At 46.1% G+C, this 14,358-nt stretch overlaps 1 protein-coding gene across 4 annotated transcripts in view; it reads right to left on the bottom strand.

Moving 5' to 3' along the window:
- The window catches only part of OPA1 (OPA1 mitochondrial dynamin like GTPase), a 253,853-nt gene that overhangs the window by 186,942 nt on the left and 52,553 nt on the right, over positions 1–14,358 (bottom strand). For all 4 annotated transcript variants that reach the window (XM_078666567.1, XM_078666565.1, XM_078666566.1 and 1 more), the window contains 3 exons: positions 13,011–13,064; positions 9,609–9,713; positions 1,845–1,931 (listed from right to left, as the gene is read on the bottom strand). In XM_078666567.1, the coding sequence (XP_078522693.1) occupies positions 1,845–1,931; positions 9,609–9,713; positions 13,011–13,064 (246 nt within the window). The remainder of the gene's footprint in view (positions 1–1,844; positions 1,932–9,608; positions 9,714–13,010; positions 13,065–14,358) is intronic.

The following is a 14,358-nucleotide window of genomic DNA, read 5'->3' on the forward strand; positions in this document are numbered from 1 at the left end:
AGTCTCAGTGCATCCCAGAGCACAGTCTGGGTTCCCACTAGGCTCTCGCTCAGCTCAATATAGTAGATAATCTGCTGCCTAAGGAAGACAGCAAAAGAAGCATCTCGCAGCCACCAGGTGTTTAGGCGCCACTGCCCTATCACCCGAGATGTGGATAACTTTACAACCAGCAGCAGGGGCGCATGGTATGTCAGAGCGCGTGGCAGAATCTGCACTTGAGCCACTACGGGGGCATCCGTTGAAGCATGAAGTGATCTCTTGTTCGTTACGGATGCACACGCTGGATGCCCACTGGAGGTTGGACTCGCTCATCACATGGTACGCTGGACTCAGCCATCTGAATGATAAAATACATTGAAAGAGTCCTTATGAGGAAACTCAGGAACCAGTAATGTGGATCCAACACAAAGCCTTTGGACGATGGAATGCCCACTTTTTTAAACACTGATGCCAGAGAGAAAACTTCCACTGTAACTTTAACAAGTGGAGGAATGTGGGAAGGTGAAGCAAAAGAGGCAGAGCAGAAGGGATTTTGTAGGGAGGCTTCTTTAACTCCCTCTTATAGGTGGCCATCATCATCTACCTCACAGCTCTGAAGGGATTCCATTTGAGAAACACCTGGTACACCAGACAAGATCTTTACAGCACTTCCAGATCGTTGAGGCACAGCACGCTTTCAGACAAGCCTATCCTTCACTGGAGCATTGGTGGGGGTGTACCTTGATGCTGGGCACTTGATATCCAGAACTGCCACCTTGAAAGTGGCATTTCAAGAATGAGAACAGCCCGAGGGAACTCCACAAAATGTGTTGTAACCATCTTCACTTACCATAGCATCATTTGAAATACTTTTTAAATACAGCATACGGTGAAAATATGATTTCATAGGAACAGGGTACTGTACAAGGATTTCACTTGCTTCTTAGATGTTATTTTGATGATCGTAGTGAAATGTAATGTCCTGTAGACTAGACAAACTTGGTTTACACTTATAGTGACACTACCACTGTAGACTGAACCAATCACTAATGAAATACAAAACATACATTTCAACTATTTCCACTAACATGAGAGATTATCAGTAAAACCCTGCATGCAGCTCTTGAGATACAATTCACTTGTAGACACATTAACCACTCTTTATTCAAAATGTATTAAACTTTGAAAGTAAAATACGCAAAGAGCAGTTTTACCAGCCACGTGCTCTCAAACAATGTTTTATATGTTTTTTAGTGACCGTTTCAGATCTTTTTGACCATTAAGTCTACATATAGATATGTGAGGAAAGGGGAGAGACGTGGCAAGTCACAGAATCTCATTCCTTCCTTCACATGCCTATATACATGACTGAACTATGGGGAGCTGGAGCAAAGGTGCAGCGTGCAGGCTGAGCTTGCCGCCACCATCACCGGCCAGGTCCACAAAGGGGTCTGCTGCAGAGAGCACATGAACCACAGTGCATTGAGCTCAGCGCCACAATCACTGGTCAGGCCTGGAGAGGCCTCTGCTGCACAGAGCACATGAACCACAGTGCATGGAGCTCAGCGCCACAATCACTGGTCAGGTCTGGAGAGCCCTCTGCTGCACAGAGCATGTATGGTACATAGCACTCTGCTCATTGCCAATGTCACCGAACAGATCCACAAAGACCTCCCCTGAAGAGAATGTATACAGCACACTACACTGTACTCAATGCCACAGTTCCTGATCAGGTCTTCAAAGGCCTCAGCTGGTCAGAACGCACACCAGACTCAGCACTGAGCTCCCCACCTCAGTCCAGTCAGCTCTAAAAGGAGTTTACTGAATAGAGTGCATACATAACTTCATGTTCAGTGCATACATACCCTGGGAAGGTGGTCCTGGGTGTTGTAGTTGGCATCATAGTCAGACAGAATATCCAAAACTTCAGAGTACATGTCAATCAGGGACTTCTAAAGCAAGAAAGAAGAGGCAAGGTTAGCGGACAACCACAGGCAGCGGAATGGGGCACCGGCTCTTTCTGCAGTGTGAATAATGCATCATTTAGTATCACATGCATACCATCATGTACAGAATGGTCCATGGTCATGAAACCAAGGAGAACAATGAACACGGTTATGAGCCCCTTTTCTACTGCTTATCACAGTGGCTCTGCTGGCTTTCTCAACAACATATCTTGATATATCTGATGTTATTAAATAACCCTGAAGAATAGGCCTGGGCTAGGAAATGATAACAATCAACATAACAGTGGGGTTCGCTTCAGAGTCACCCAAAGTGGAGAACCTTCATTTTCAATTTTGGGGAAAAGCTACTTTCAATTCTGGGTCTATCACTGGTCGGCGGGATGAGCCGCACCATGTGAATTTAGAAAACGTTTACACTGAGCCATATTTCTACAGTGCATGTGACGGCCGTCTTTCCCCCCTTGATATTTCACCTCTCACTTTCCTTTTCATTTCCACTTGACACACTTTGGTCATATTACATACAACCCAATCATGTTTCTCTTTAAGTAGTTCAGACAATCACATAACTATATGAATATGCTGTTCTTTCCTCTACAGTTCTGCTGTTTACGCCTCTCAGTTTCGTCATCCGACCTATCGATGCCCACTAATGATGAACCCGTTTTTTCGTCTTCAGTTTGCGACACCTGATCCTGGGTTTTCAATCTGATAGATGGGTCCGGAGATGGAGAACAAGCTGGCCTCTGTATCCCGGAATGTTAGGGAACTCACTCTTAGTAGTCATATGCTAGGTAAAGAATGCTTGGATTTACGTTAACATGGGTCCATGTGACTCCTTCAGTGAGTTGTGTTGTTGTGCAAATTCTCACCAACTACTCCAGTGTAAATAAAACTTTGCCCAGGCCTAGCGAGCGATAGAAAAGTGAGGCTAACAGGTCACTTAAAGTAGGTAGAAGTATGCAAGGGAAACCCTAGAGACCCGAGGGCCCTGGGGTATATTAAGTTAGTGCATGAACAATGGTCCCTAATAGAGCGAGTAAGGCAAAAGGTAATTTAGTGTACAAATAAAATGCAAATAAGCACAAATGCAATACACGACAGAGTGGGTGCTAGTGACAAACGTGCTCTGAAGTGTGATACACATGTGCGATAAAGATGCCCAAAGTGAGTATCAAAGCACTAAAGTATAGCACGGCTGGTAAATTTTAATATACAATGGAATGGGGCTGAGTTCAAGCCAAAAACATTACAATCTGATTGTAAAACGGGGAAATCATCAGGAGTGTCAAATAAGGAGCCCAAGAGAACGCTGTAAAAGAACCAAGAAAGGAACTATAATCGACTTATCGTACCATTATTCCAAGCTGGTGCAAGACTGCCAGTGCATCTCACACACTTTTCTTCATGAACCAGGTTTCCCTGTTGGTCATGTGTTTTTTTTTTCCCAGATTCGATGAAGTTATTAGCCTTTTTTTCTCCTCCCCTTCCCACTTTTGTGACCAGCACCTAACACATAATTATTTTTCTATTGCACGCTGTGACCTAAAGAAGTGAGAAGCACACACCCCTTTGCTCCTTCAAATGTGTACGTTGCCCTTTACTTATATCTCACATTACAATTCCTTTCTCATTTTATTTGCACCTTAAATTACCATTTGGCTTTGATTATAGCTTGCTTGAATGACTCAATAAGAGACCGTAGTACATGAACTGACAAGTAATTTGAAGGCATTGATTGAGTCGCGTCCATCATGTCTAATATTAACAATCACTTACAGGCGAGAAGCACATCCACGAAGATCAAAATCCTTTCCATTCTCAAAAGCCTGGAAAACAGAAAGCTTTATATCCGGGTGCCAACCATCACCTCCTTTGGCATTTAAATCTCTTGACTTGACCTGCAAGAAACATTCCTCTTTGCCCTTTTCAACTGCATCCAACATACAGAAATTCCTGGAAAGACTCCACCTTGTGTCCAGGGCGCTCTGGCGAAACCCATGGATTGGAAGTCAAAACACTGAGGTCAGGAATATCCAGCTGGACTTGTATATAGTGCACGCTCCTGACCACCAACGTACTGTCAAGGGAAGTGCACATCCTGGACTGCAGATTTGTTATTTTTAACTCCGTCTATAAACCTTCAAACATGTGGGGGTGGATATTGTGAAGTAGAAGCAGGTGCTGGTCAAGATAAACGCCTTCCTAGTGTGGTAGAACACGACTGTGGATCACTCTGAGCGGTGCCAACTGGCGTTTCAGAAATGTGGAGTTCACTGTAATAGAAGCTGCTCTGGTCCTGGACGCAGCTCTAGAAACAGGGAATGGTGGTGGCAGATATCCTTCTACTAGACATACACAAACATCTTAGTGAATAACATACACTTGAGTCTCTGTGGAGAATACGGTAAAATTACACTCCCATGGTAAATAACGTACCTTTACTACCCTATGATGCAGAACACTCATTCATGCTCCTATGTGCACTGTAAGCATGGTTTGCAGCACGTCGAGCTGTAGGTTCACATGCTTTAGATACTGCTGACGTCTACTATTGGTCTCACACATTACAACCTGTTTTTCTTAGAAGAAGCTTCGAGTCACGGAAAGTGATGAGACTCCTCCCTTAGTCCACAATGCACAGGGGCTCCAACTCCACCTCAGATTGATTTTCGCTCAGTGGGTGAAAGGTGAAATTAGGGAATATGAACGACTACTATGATGGGCATTATACGTTTCAAAAATTGTGACGGTGACAAACGTGCCATCATCACTGTCAGCTCCGCGAGAGGAGTGGTGGGCTCATGTGAATCTACAGCCCTGCTCACTGCAAACGGATGCTTGCACAGTAACAATTTTGTTTGCAGCAAGTATGGTTGTAGATACACATGCTCTACACTGACTTTAAAACGGTTTCCTTCTAAGCAGGGGCTAGTGGGAAGACGATGTAGATGTTTGGAGTCATGTTCTTAACAATCTGGCCAACCACACACTGTTGTAGGGCAAGTATATACACAAAGTAGTGCTTAGGAAAGGTGTGTGGTGTTGACCAGGTAGCTGCCTTGCAAATGCCAGCTAATGGGATGTTACCCAAGAAAGCCAGGGGCGGAGGAGGAGCCAAGACGACATCCAAAATGGCGGCGTAGAAACCCGGCTCCGCCGTTCGCCCTCTCCCTCCCTGACATCCTGCAGCTGATCCTGTGTCCATGCCGTACCCTCATGCGTCTGAAGTGGCGCGGGGACCGATCGTGCAACTCTGGGCTCGCTATCTCCTCGGATGGCCGAGAAACACCGTCGCTAAGACCCAGGCCTGTGAGGGCTGTGAGCCGGGACCTCGGGTTGTGACGTGGCCGGGGTTGAACTGAACAACAGCGGCCGCGGTCGAGTGGTGATGACCGGTGACCCCTCCTCTTCCCCCCCGGGGATCGCGACTCGAGTGATTTCGCTGGCTGACGCTAATGGAGTGCGATGCGAGTGCTTGAAACCTCGCTGCACACATCTGGCCGCTTTTCCCCACGCCCAAGATTCCGAGTCCGGATGATAATCATACTGCCCGCATTGATCTTCTGCAGTGAGATCCTCAGAGCAACCTGACACTCGGTGAGAAAGTCCACCGGCAGCGGCTGATATCGGGCTGTGGTCACCCCAGGAAGGCAGGGTCGAGGTTGGTGCTGCTATATTTTTGTCGAGTCTCAATAACTTCACCCCGACCCCAACACAGACTACCTGGTGATACTGTACTCCGGCTGCCTGATACTGTGTTTGTTGACTCGCCTGGAGAGTCCTCGGGGGCGAGAAACATGGTAGCCGACGAGGTTGAAGACAGGGCGTACACACTGGGGGATGTTCTCTTGGCTCTCCAGGATCTCCATTCCTCCCTGGATCGTATGCTGATGCCCCTCCACGAATCGCTACTTTCAACTGTTCCCGATACTGGGCTCTGGGGCACGGGCGAGAGTGTGGAGGATCGGACACTTGTCGAGGCTCAGTTGTTTATTGCTACGTACCCCCCTGGGCATATAGGTTTGTTATTCGAGGACGGCGAGCCCACCGACCGGATTTGCGTTATCGACACTCACTTTGGGACTTTGACAAATGTGCTCGCAACCGTGGGACATGGCCGCACCCCTTCACTATTGGACTTTGTCGCGGATCGTTTGCCATTGCTGGACTCCAGGGTTGTTCCTGAGTGGAGGTCTTGCTCGCTGGAATCGCCTGCCTGTGGACTCGCTGGACTAGATTGTTTGCCTCTTTTTGCTCGGACTGGCCAGGGGTGAACACCGTGTAATTGTTTTCTGGGCCTGATGATACTGGTGATGGCGCAAGACTTTGCTTATTATTGTGATGGTGGGGGTAGGTGATGGACATATGATGATAGTTGCCTCCTTTTTCGAGGAGCCTCCACTTCTCCTGGGATGCGGAGGGGTGGGGGGAGGGGTAGCCGGGGTCGGGTGCAGGGGTCCTCCTCCTCACTTTCTTTTCGTAACTGGGGTTTCTTGGGTGGGACGACAGGCATGCCTATAGGGGGGGGTTGGCCGTAGCCTTCTGCTGGTATGCGGGGTGGGGGTTGGGGGATGGGGTTTGTTTTCCTTTCTTTGTTCTATGGCCCTTATTCTTTTTCTATTCTCGCTCTTTCTTCTCCTTTTTCTCACTTCTATTTGCATGGGGGGATCTGGTCTTGTTCTTCTCTGGGGCTGGGATTTTACTAGGTGTATTACATTCCTTTTGTAATGTTCTTTATCACGTGAGTAGACATCGAGCCGGCGTGTAGTGATTGTCAGCTGATGCCTTCTGGGTAGCACGTTTTGGTGGCGACCTTGCTTTCCTGTTCGTATTGACAGCTTTTATCCCAATCCGCGAATGGCTTTAACTGTATTCTGTGTAATCGCATGCTCAGATCCTTCTTCCCTATTATAAAATGGAACCCTCTTCTATCCTGATATGGTATGCACGCGCTTCTGGGCTAATTCGACTTTATTGATTTATTGTGGCCCCAGACCGGGAGACGCGCGATTGTGTTATTTTGCTATGTATTGGTTTTGCTCTATCTCGGCCGGCCTGAAGGTTGTAGGCCCACACCTGTATTGCTTGACGCAATATGTCTGATGTTTTCCAAATAAAAATTATATACAAAAAAAAAAAGAAAGCCAGGGGCCAGTCTTCCTAAGCGTAGAGTGTGCCCTGGGGGTGCAGCGAGTACATGATGAGCTTTGGCATAGCAAGTATGGATGCATTTGGCAGCCCACCTAGCAATGTCACCATGGAAACGGTGTAACCTTTCCAAGTTTTGAAAATGTTACAAAGAACTGGTTGGATCTGCAGAAGGTCTTAGGCCTGCTGATATATTACATGAGTGCCCTCTTGACATCTAAGATGTGCAACGTCCTTTCCGCTATGGACAGGATCTTTGGATTGGTTCTAATGACTTCCCCAGTCTTTGTGCACCTGAATGCATGGTTTCCGAACAGTTAGTGCTTGTAACTCCCCGATGCGCCTGAGCGAAGTTAGGGCTATTAGAAAGAGAACCTTTCAGGAAAAAACTGCAAGGCGCAAGCGTGGAGAGTTTCAAATGGTGGCCCTATAAGCCTTGTGAGAACTATATTAAGGTTTGGGGGTGTCACCCTTTTCAGTCTTTTCATACATGCCTTAACCACAAGAACCCTGAAAAGGGACTAGTATTCCTCGTTCTGCACGTACGCGGACACAGAGGCTAAGTGAAGGAGTACAGAGGTGGATGCAAGAACTGCCCTGTGAAGGTGCACCAGGATACAGCTGATTTCCTCAATCTTGACATTGAAGGGGTTTAGTTTCCTGGTGATGCTTCCACTTATCTGCTTAACATGTGCGAGTAGTGGACCTAGGTGCCTTACGTAATATAGCAATGTCCTCCTCAGGGAGGTTTATGTATCCGAACTCCAAGGACTCTGGAGCGAGATCGCTAGGTGGAGCTACTTGGAATCTGGATGCCTGATTTCGCTGAATTATTGTGAGAAGGTCTAGCTGCATTGAGGACTGATAGACATCTCCAGGAGCACCGAGTAACAGGGCTGACTGGCCCAAGTTGGGGTCACCAGGAAGTGGGTCAAGGACTCTAGCCTCATTTTCAGATAAATGTGAGAAGGAGGAAAAGCATAAGCAACTATACCTGACCAGTTCATCCTTAATGCATTGAACATGGGCTGAGGGCAAGAGTACCTAGAAGCGAAGGTGGGGAATTTTGCGTTTTCTTGAGTGGCAAATAGGTCGGTGGCTGGGGTTCCCCACCGCTGGAGGAACGCATGCAGGGCTGGGACTTGCAGGTGGAGTTTCTATTTCTGGACTTGTCATTGCGTCCTGTTTAGCAGGTCTGCAAAGGTTTTGTCTATATCTTTGTCGGGGTATTTACAGAGCGCACTGTTACTCCAAGGAGTGTCCTGGCGCTAAAGGCTGAAAGGGGAGCATTTGTCCATCCTCGGTCAGTGTTCTGCCAAGACGGATCTTGTTGCAGACTGCCCAGTGACGCATCTACTGTGCTAGCGCAGAGATCTGGTGGGAGTATGTAACACATGGCGGTCATGTTGCCCGTCTTTATGAGAACCATTTTGCCATGAACCAGCTTGTACAAGGTTGTGAGGGCCAGGTGAATGGCCAGCTGCTCTGGGTAGTTGATGTGTCATTCCTGGTGGTAAGAGGTCCAATTACCTTGCAGGGTCATTTTTGCCAAGATGTGCACCCCACCCAGTGAGACACGTGTCTGTAATAATGGCCCCCTGCTTGAAAAGAGTCCAAGAAAGGCCTTCTGAGCAATAGGGTTTTGATGTTCCACTGCTGCAGAGAGCACTGAGGCATTGCCTCCATCAACATTCAATCTTCCTACTGGAACTCCAATTGCTACCTATGCCTTGCGAGGGAGGCACTGTTGAAGTGAGCGCATGTTTACCCTGGCGTGCAGCACAATTGTTATGCAGGATACCACTGTACCCAAGAACTTCATCACAGTTGTTAAAGTTTAGGAAAAAAAAGAGAGGCAGCAGCCGTTGGAATGCCATCACCCTGTGCTGGTTGGGATATGCTTTCCATGTAACAGAATTTAACATCGAACCCAGAGAGGTCATAAGTGTGACTAAGTACTTACATGCTTCTGTGATGATTAACAAGCCTTCAAGCCCAGCTTTTGAATAATGTTATACTCCTATGATGCGTACGATACCTTTACCCCACTATGAGGCGTAACATACCTTTCCACTCTATGATGCATAACAAACCTTTATGCTTCGTAACATACCTTTATGCTTCGTAACATACCTTTCCACTCTATGATGAATAACATACCTTTCCACTCTATGATGAATAACATACCTATATGCTTCTATGATTCGTAACATACCTATATGCTTCTATGATTCGTAACATACCTATATGCTTCTATGATGCATAACATACCTTTATGCTTCTATGATGAGAAACAGATCTTTAAACTCCTATGATGTTAAAGATACCTTTACTCTCCTACGAGGCGCAACTTACCTTTACCCTCGTTTGACGCTTTCACACCATGATGCGTAACATACATTTACCCTTCTATGATGCGTAACTCACCTTCACGCTCCTATGATGCGTAACTCACCTTTACACTCCTATGATGCGTAACATACATTTACCCTTCTATGATGCGTAACTCACCTTCACGCTCCTGTGGTGAATCCCTTTGTCATCCTTTTGCAGCACCAGTTTCCGCAGCTCTTTATTCTCCTTCTCCAAACGCTCCAGGATCCGCTGGTACTTCAGCTTCAAACAAGAGGAGGCATTTCAACTTTTATACAGAATGAATACAAATAACCTTTAGGGTGTTAACGGTACAATATTAATCCTTCCAGTCATTTTTTTATGCAGTTGCTAGAAAGGGGTGAGGCTGATGTTGGTTTACCAGAGTCCAGTTCACACTAGGTGTTCCAGATAAAAAGGAGGGTTGAATCTCTATATAGTTGAAACTTTAATGGGTCCATGATTATCATGAATGTTTATCCTAAACCCAACCCTCTCGAACCTAAGTTTAAAACCCCTGCACTATTACTGGGAGCCCGAACACTGACCATGCTGCCCTCGCCCAGCTGCAGTCCATCACTAGCTTTCTTTTGTGCCAGAAAATGGGATTCAAGCTGGACAACGGAACACCAAACACTGTCATCCTGGGAAGGCTATCCCACTTCACCTATTCTTTCTGGGAGTCTCAGCGCCGTCCAAATAAGATCAGTTCTATGTTTAGAGATCCAGAGAGAACACAAGCCCTTTCGAGCGCGACTCCACGGTTGAAGGAGATCATCTCTTACTGGCCCCTCTTTGGATTATCCCATCTCTGGACCGGTTTGTTTCAACACAATTTAGGTGAAAGCTAAGAGGAATGAGTTTGTTTACGGTAGCCTCTAATGCAGGTATTTAAAGATGTCTTTCATTAATTACACTGTTCTAATAATGTACTGTTATTTACTGTCTCATGTTTTATTGCTTTTCAATAGAAATTTCTGCCCACTCAGGCAAGACCTATATTATATGAATATTTTAATAGATGCCTATGTCATTTTTTTTGTTATTTTGCATTTTTAATCGAGTGATCCAGACCTAATACGAGGAGTCATGAGTTTAACAACTAGGATAACACATTTCGAGCAGCAACTGAATAACCAAACAAAGCAAAAGTTCAGACACAAACTTGGCATGTGATAGCAGAATAGTGCACACTGAGTGCAGCAGATACATTTAGAAGGGTGTGCTCCTCACCCCAGCGTCTGGTTCTCCAACCTCCAGCCACCGGAATGCAGGCAGTGCGCGTCCACTGTCCGGGGAAGCCGCCTGCCCCTCTCTCTTGGACAGTGGACGCATCCATTATGGATCCCAATTTGCTTGGCAGTTATTACTGAGAGGCAAACCCGAGGATGAACATGAGAAGACATACGTTCCAGGATTGACAAACTCTCCTCTTCAATGTTTGAGCCACCTACTCATATTTTCTCACATTGCTAGGGTTTTGCGGTTACTGCTTTCTTTGAGTGCAGCCTAAAGCTCTTCCTCTGTCCCCATGAGCGCCCAGCCATTACTTTTCACTTTTCCCTGAGTTGAAGGGCTGACCCTTGCAGGAGGGGGGATCTTTTGGTAGCCTATAAATGGACCAACTGTTAGTGTGATTCTAGAGATACCAGATATCCCTAATACAGAACTATCTTCACACTCACATGGTGTTTCTTTTTCTAGTTTTGCATCTTCAAAATGCACTCTCTCAAAAATGTCTTTTATAGTCCTAAAATCGTGCATAAAACCTGTCCTTTACCTAAAACTGCGGACTGTTGCCTCTTTTTACTTTCAAATGGTCAACTCCTTCCCTTCCATCTTCTGCTCGTATCTCTGAGCACAACCTACTCTAAGCCATGTGAATTGTTGCCTTATTCTCCATTATTGTACTGCTGCAAATTGCCCACAACTCTTTTACAAGATCATAATCTCTCCTTCTTTGAAAGTCGTAGGCCTGCGACATAAGAATACCTCATCTCTGCTAGCTCATCTATTCACTCCAACGACCATCTGCACGAGCTCACGAATCCCTTCCTATCTAACTCTTATTCATGTAAATGCCACGAAGAGACGGGAGTGGACGCGTCGAAAGGTTTGCTGGAGCACACAAGAGTAATCCTCATTACCAATAACAACAAATGACACTAAACTACCTGATAACCCTGGGCTCGGGAACACCATTCCAGCAGCCGTAATTACTATACAATACAATGCTTCGGAAAGCATGAGGTTTCTTCATACGGATACAAGAGCAAGACCTGATTAGTCAAGCACCACGACAATCATGCAATGTAAAAAAGGAAATTTTTACGCATTTGAGACAGTGAAACTGTAAACATAAACACACACATCACCCTCTCCCCCCCACCCTCCCCCCGAGGTTCACACTGACCGAACATCAGGAAAAAAACATCAAACTCAGGGATTCATACTTACACTAAGCGATTAGATCAGCATCAAGACTGGGGCAATGGCAGATGAAGTTTACTTACTAAAGGAGTCTCAAGAAGTCTTTTGAAAGTTCTCAGGGAGGAGACTGAGGGCTGAATGAGTGGGTGCATGCCTGTGTGTATTCCCCTATGTGAGTATGTGTATGTGTATGTACCTGTGTGTGTCGTGAGAGTGTCCTGATAGCATGCGCATTGCACGAGAACATTGGCTTCAGAGATTCCTTCTTTTGATCGAGGGGACTCTACTCATGTACAGATGTGTTCCTCCGTTCCATCATGCCACCAGAGATCTGTAGTTTTTGTGTCCGACAGTGACTACTGCGTATGAGGAGATCTTTAGATCAGGTTCGATCACCTCAAAAAAGTAAGAATAGGGGATATGTGCAGCTGAGAGAAGGCCAGCTTTGAGATGGAATAGCGGAGTTTTAGGTTATCAGGCAAGGAGACCATTTCCAAAGTTGATCATGTAGATCAACATTACCGGCACACGCGTTTAACGTTAGACTTAAGAAGCAGTCCCATGTCCAGTATCAGATCAGGTTAGCATCGGGCACTCTTAAGGTTGTCTTAAATGTGAGTGTCTAGGCTGAGCCTGAAGTAAGGAGAGATAACAGGAGACTCAACGTTAATAAGACGCCTATTATCAGACCACAAAGGTTTTTAATTTTCTAGCACATTGCATAGAAGCCTGAAACTAGATTTAGCTATGCTGACTCTTACCTATTTCCATATTTGTCATCACATGCACACCGTATAGCAACGTGCATCACTAACTGCATATGTCACAGTCACGAGCCACACAATCACATATAAATTAAATGCATGCTTTCAAATGCACATGTGACCAAGATGTGCATTACATGCACACGTCACAGCTGAATACAGCATAACATAATGCAATATACTGCCACAAATGTCATCACAAACAAGTCACACTGCCACATAATGACCGCGTGCACGAGCTACCACCATGACAATATAACATACACACATCACCAACATGTGGGTCATTGCATAAGAACCTCACTGCCTTGTACAGCACCAACACGTACACAACGATTCGTAGTACCTGGGTTCTTAGGAGCTCTTCTTGAAGCTGATCTGCTTTTTCTCTCTCTGTTGCCTAAAAAAACAGAATCATAGAAAATAATGTCACATTTTAAATGAATGAATCACTCAGTTACACTACAGTCAGATGTTTTCAACCTATTGAATTTTTTTTATTTAAAAATAAAGTATTAACTGTATGGTTGTTTATGTGCCCGAGCAACACTCCTGTCCGCACACAGCATGCTCGGAATCAGCATGTCCTGCCAGACCGTAGGCTCAGGGGTTGCATTTCCTGTGACAACCGCATGCTCAGGAACAGAACGTCCTAACAAAGCAACACAAACATGGAAAAGTGTGTCCAGTGACAACTTGACCTGACCTCATTCATGGGACCAGGGTGGCTGAGAAGTGTAAGGGGCAAAGAGAGTGAAATAGAGGAGTCTGAGTGCGGCGCCCTTCAAACCCTTCAAACCCCCCTCTCCCACAGAGCTTCCCACATCTTACATTCTCACAATATATGGGCAGTGCCTTTGCCTCCTTCTACCTCCCACACCTGCTATGAGAAGGATTGCAACAATGTTCCTCATATAAGTAAAACATTACAATGGTCCCTCATAAGCAACATAACAATATTGACACAATGCAATCATTTTCAGTGGGGATATAAACATTACAGATCATTTCTAAAACTTAGATTTTATTTATTCGGCTATTTTATTAAAAAATCATTAAAATTCCTAACAGGGAGGGGGGCATAGACAAGATGGCCGAGAAGCCCAACACTCTCTGTCTCGGCTCCCAGCGCAGCCAGACTCTTCATGTTTTATCCTGCACTAGCGAGGGCTCCAGGCCATCTTGAGAGTGCTTGGGCCACTCTCTCCAGGAGGACTAGCGAGTGTGGAAGACGGCTGACTCGATGCCTGCAGATAGGAGGATGGTATTTCCTTGGCCCACGATCACGGCTGCAGCGCAGTCCTGATGATGGCAGAGCCAAGAATGTTAAGACGCACACCTTGTGCAGCGCTGGACGGAGCTTTGGGAGATGCAGTCTTGATCGTCTCGTGTGGGGGGCTCGACAGCCGGGGTAAGCTGCAGCAGGGGACGCTGCTGGCTGTAAGGGCCTGGTGCCGGATCAGATCCCGCTGGGCTGAGGCCCTCTGAGTGATAATGGTGGCATAGGAGGGTGACCAGCATGCTGTCTGCCCTACGACTAAATGGGAAGCTGTATCACCTGAGCGGTGCTATTTATATGTCCTGAAATGCTTTCTGAGGCAGGTTCAAAGATTACAGGAGCTGAGTCTGGACCACTGAGATGACAACACACTATGGGAATGAGCCCACACCCGGGTACGGACTGAATAAGAGAT

This window comes from Lissotriton helveticus, chromosome 11, assembly GCF_964261635.1.
Source record: "Lissotriton helveticus chromosome 11, aLisHel1.1, whole genome shotgun sequence".
NCBI classification, from domain to species: domain Eukaryota; kingdom Metazoa; phylum Chordata; class Amphibia; order Caudata; family Salamandridae; genus Lissotriton; species Lissotriton helveticus.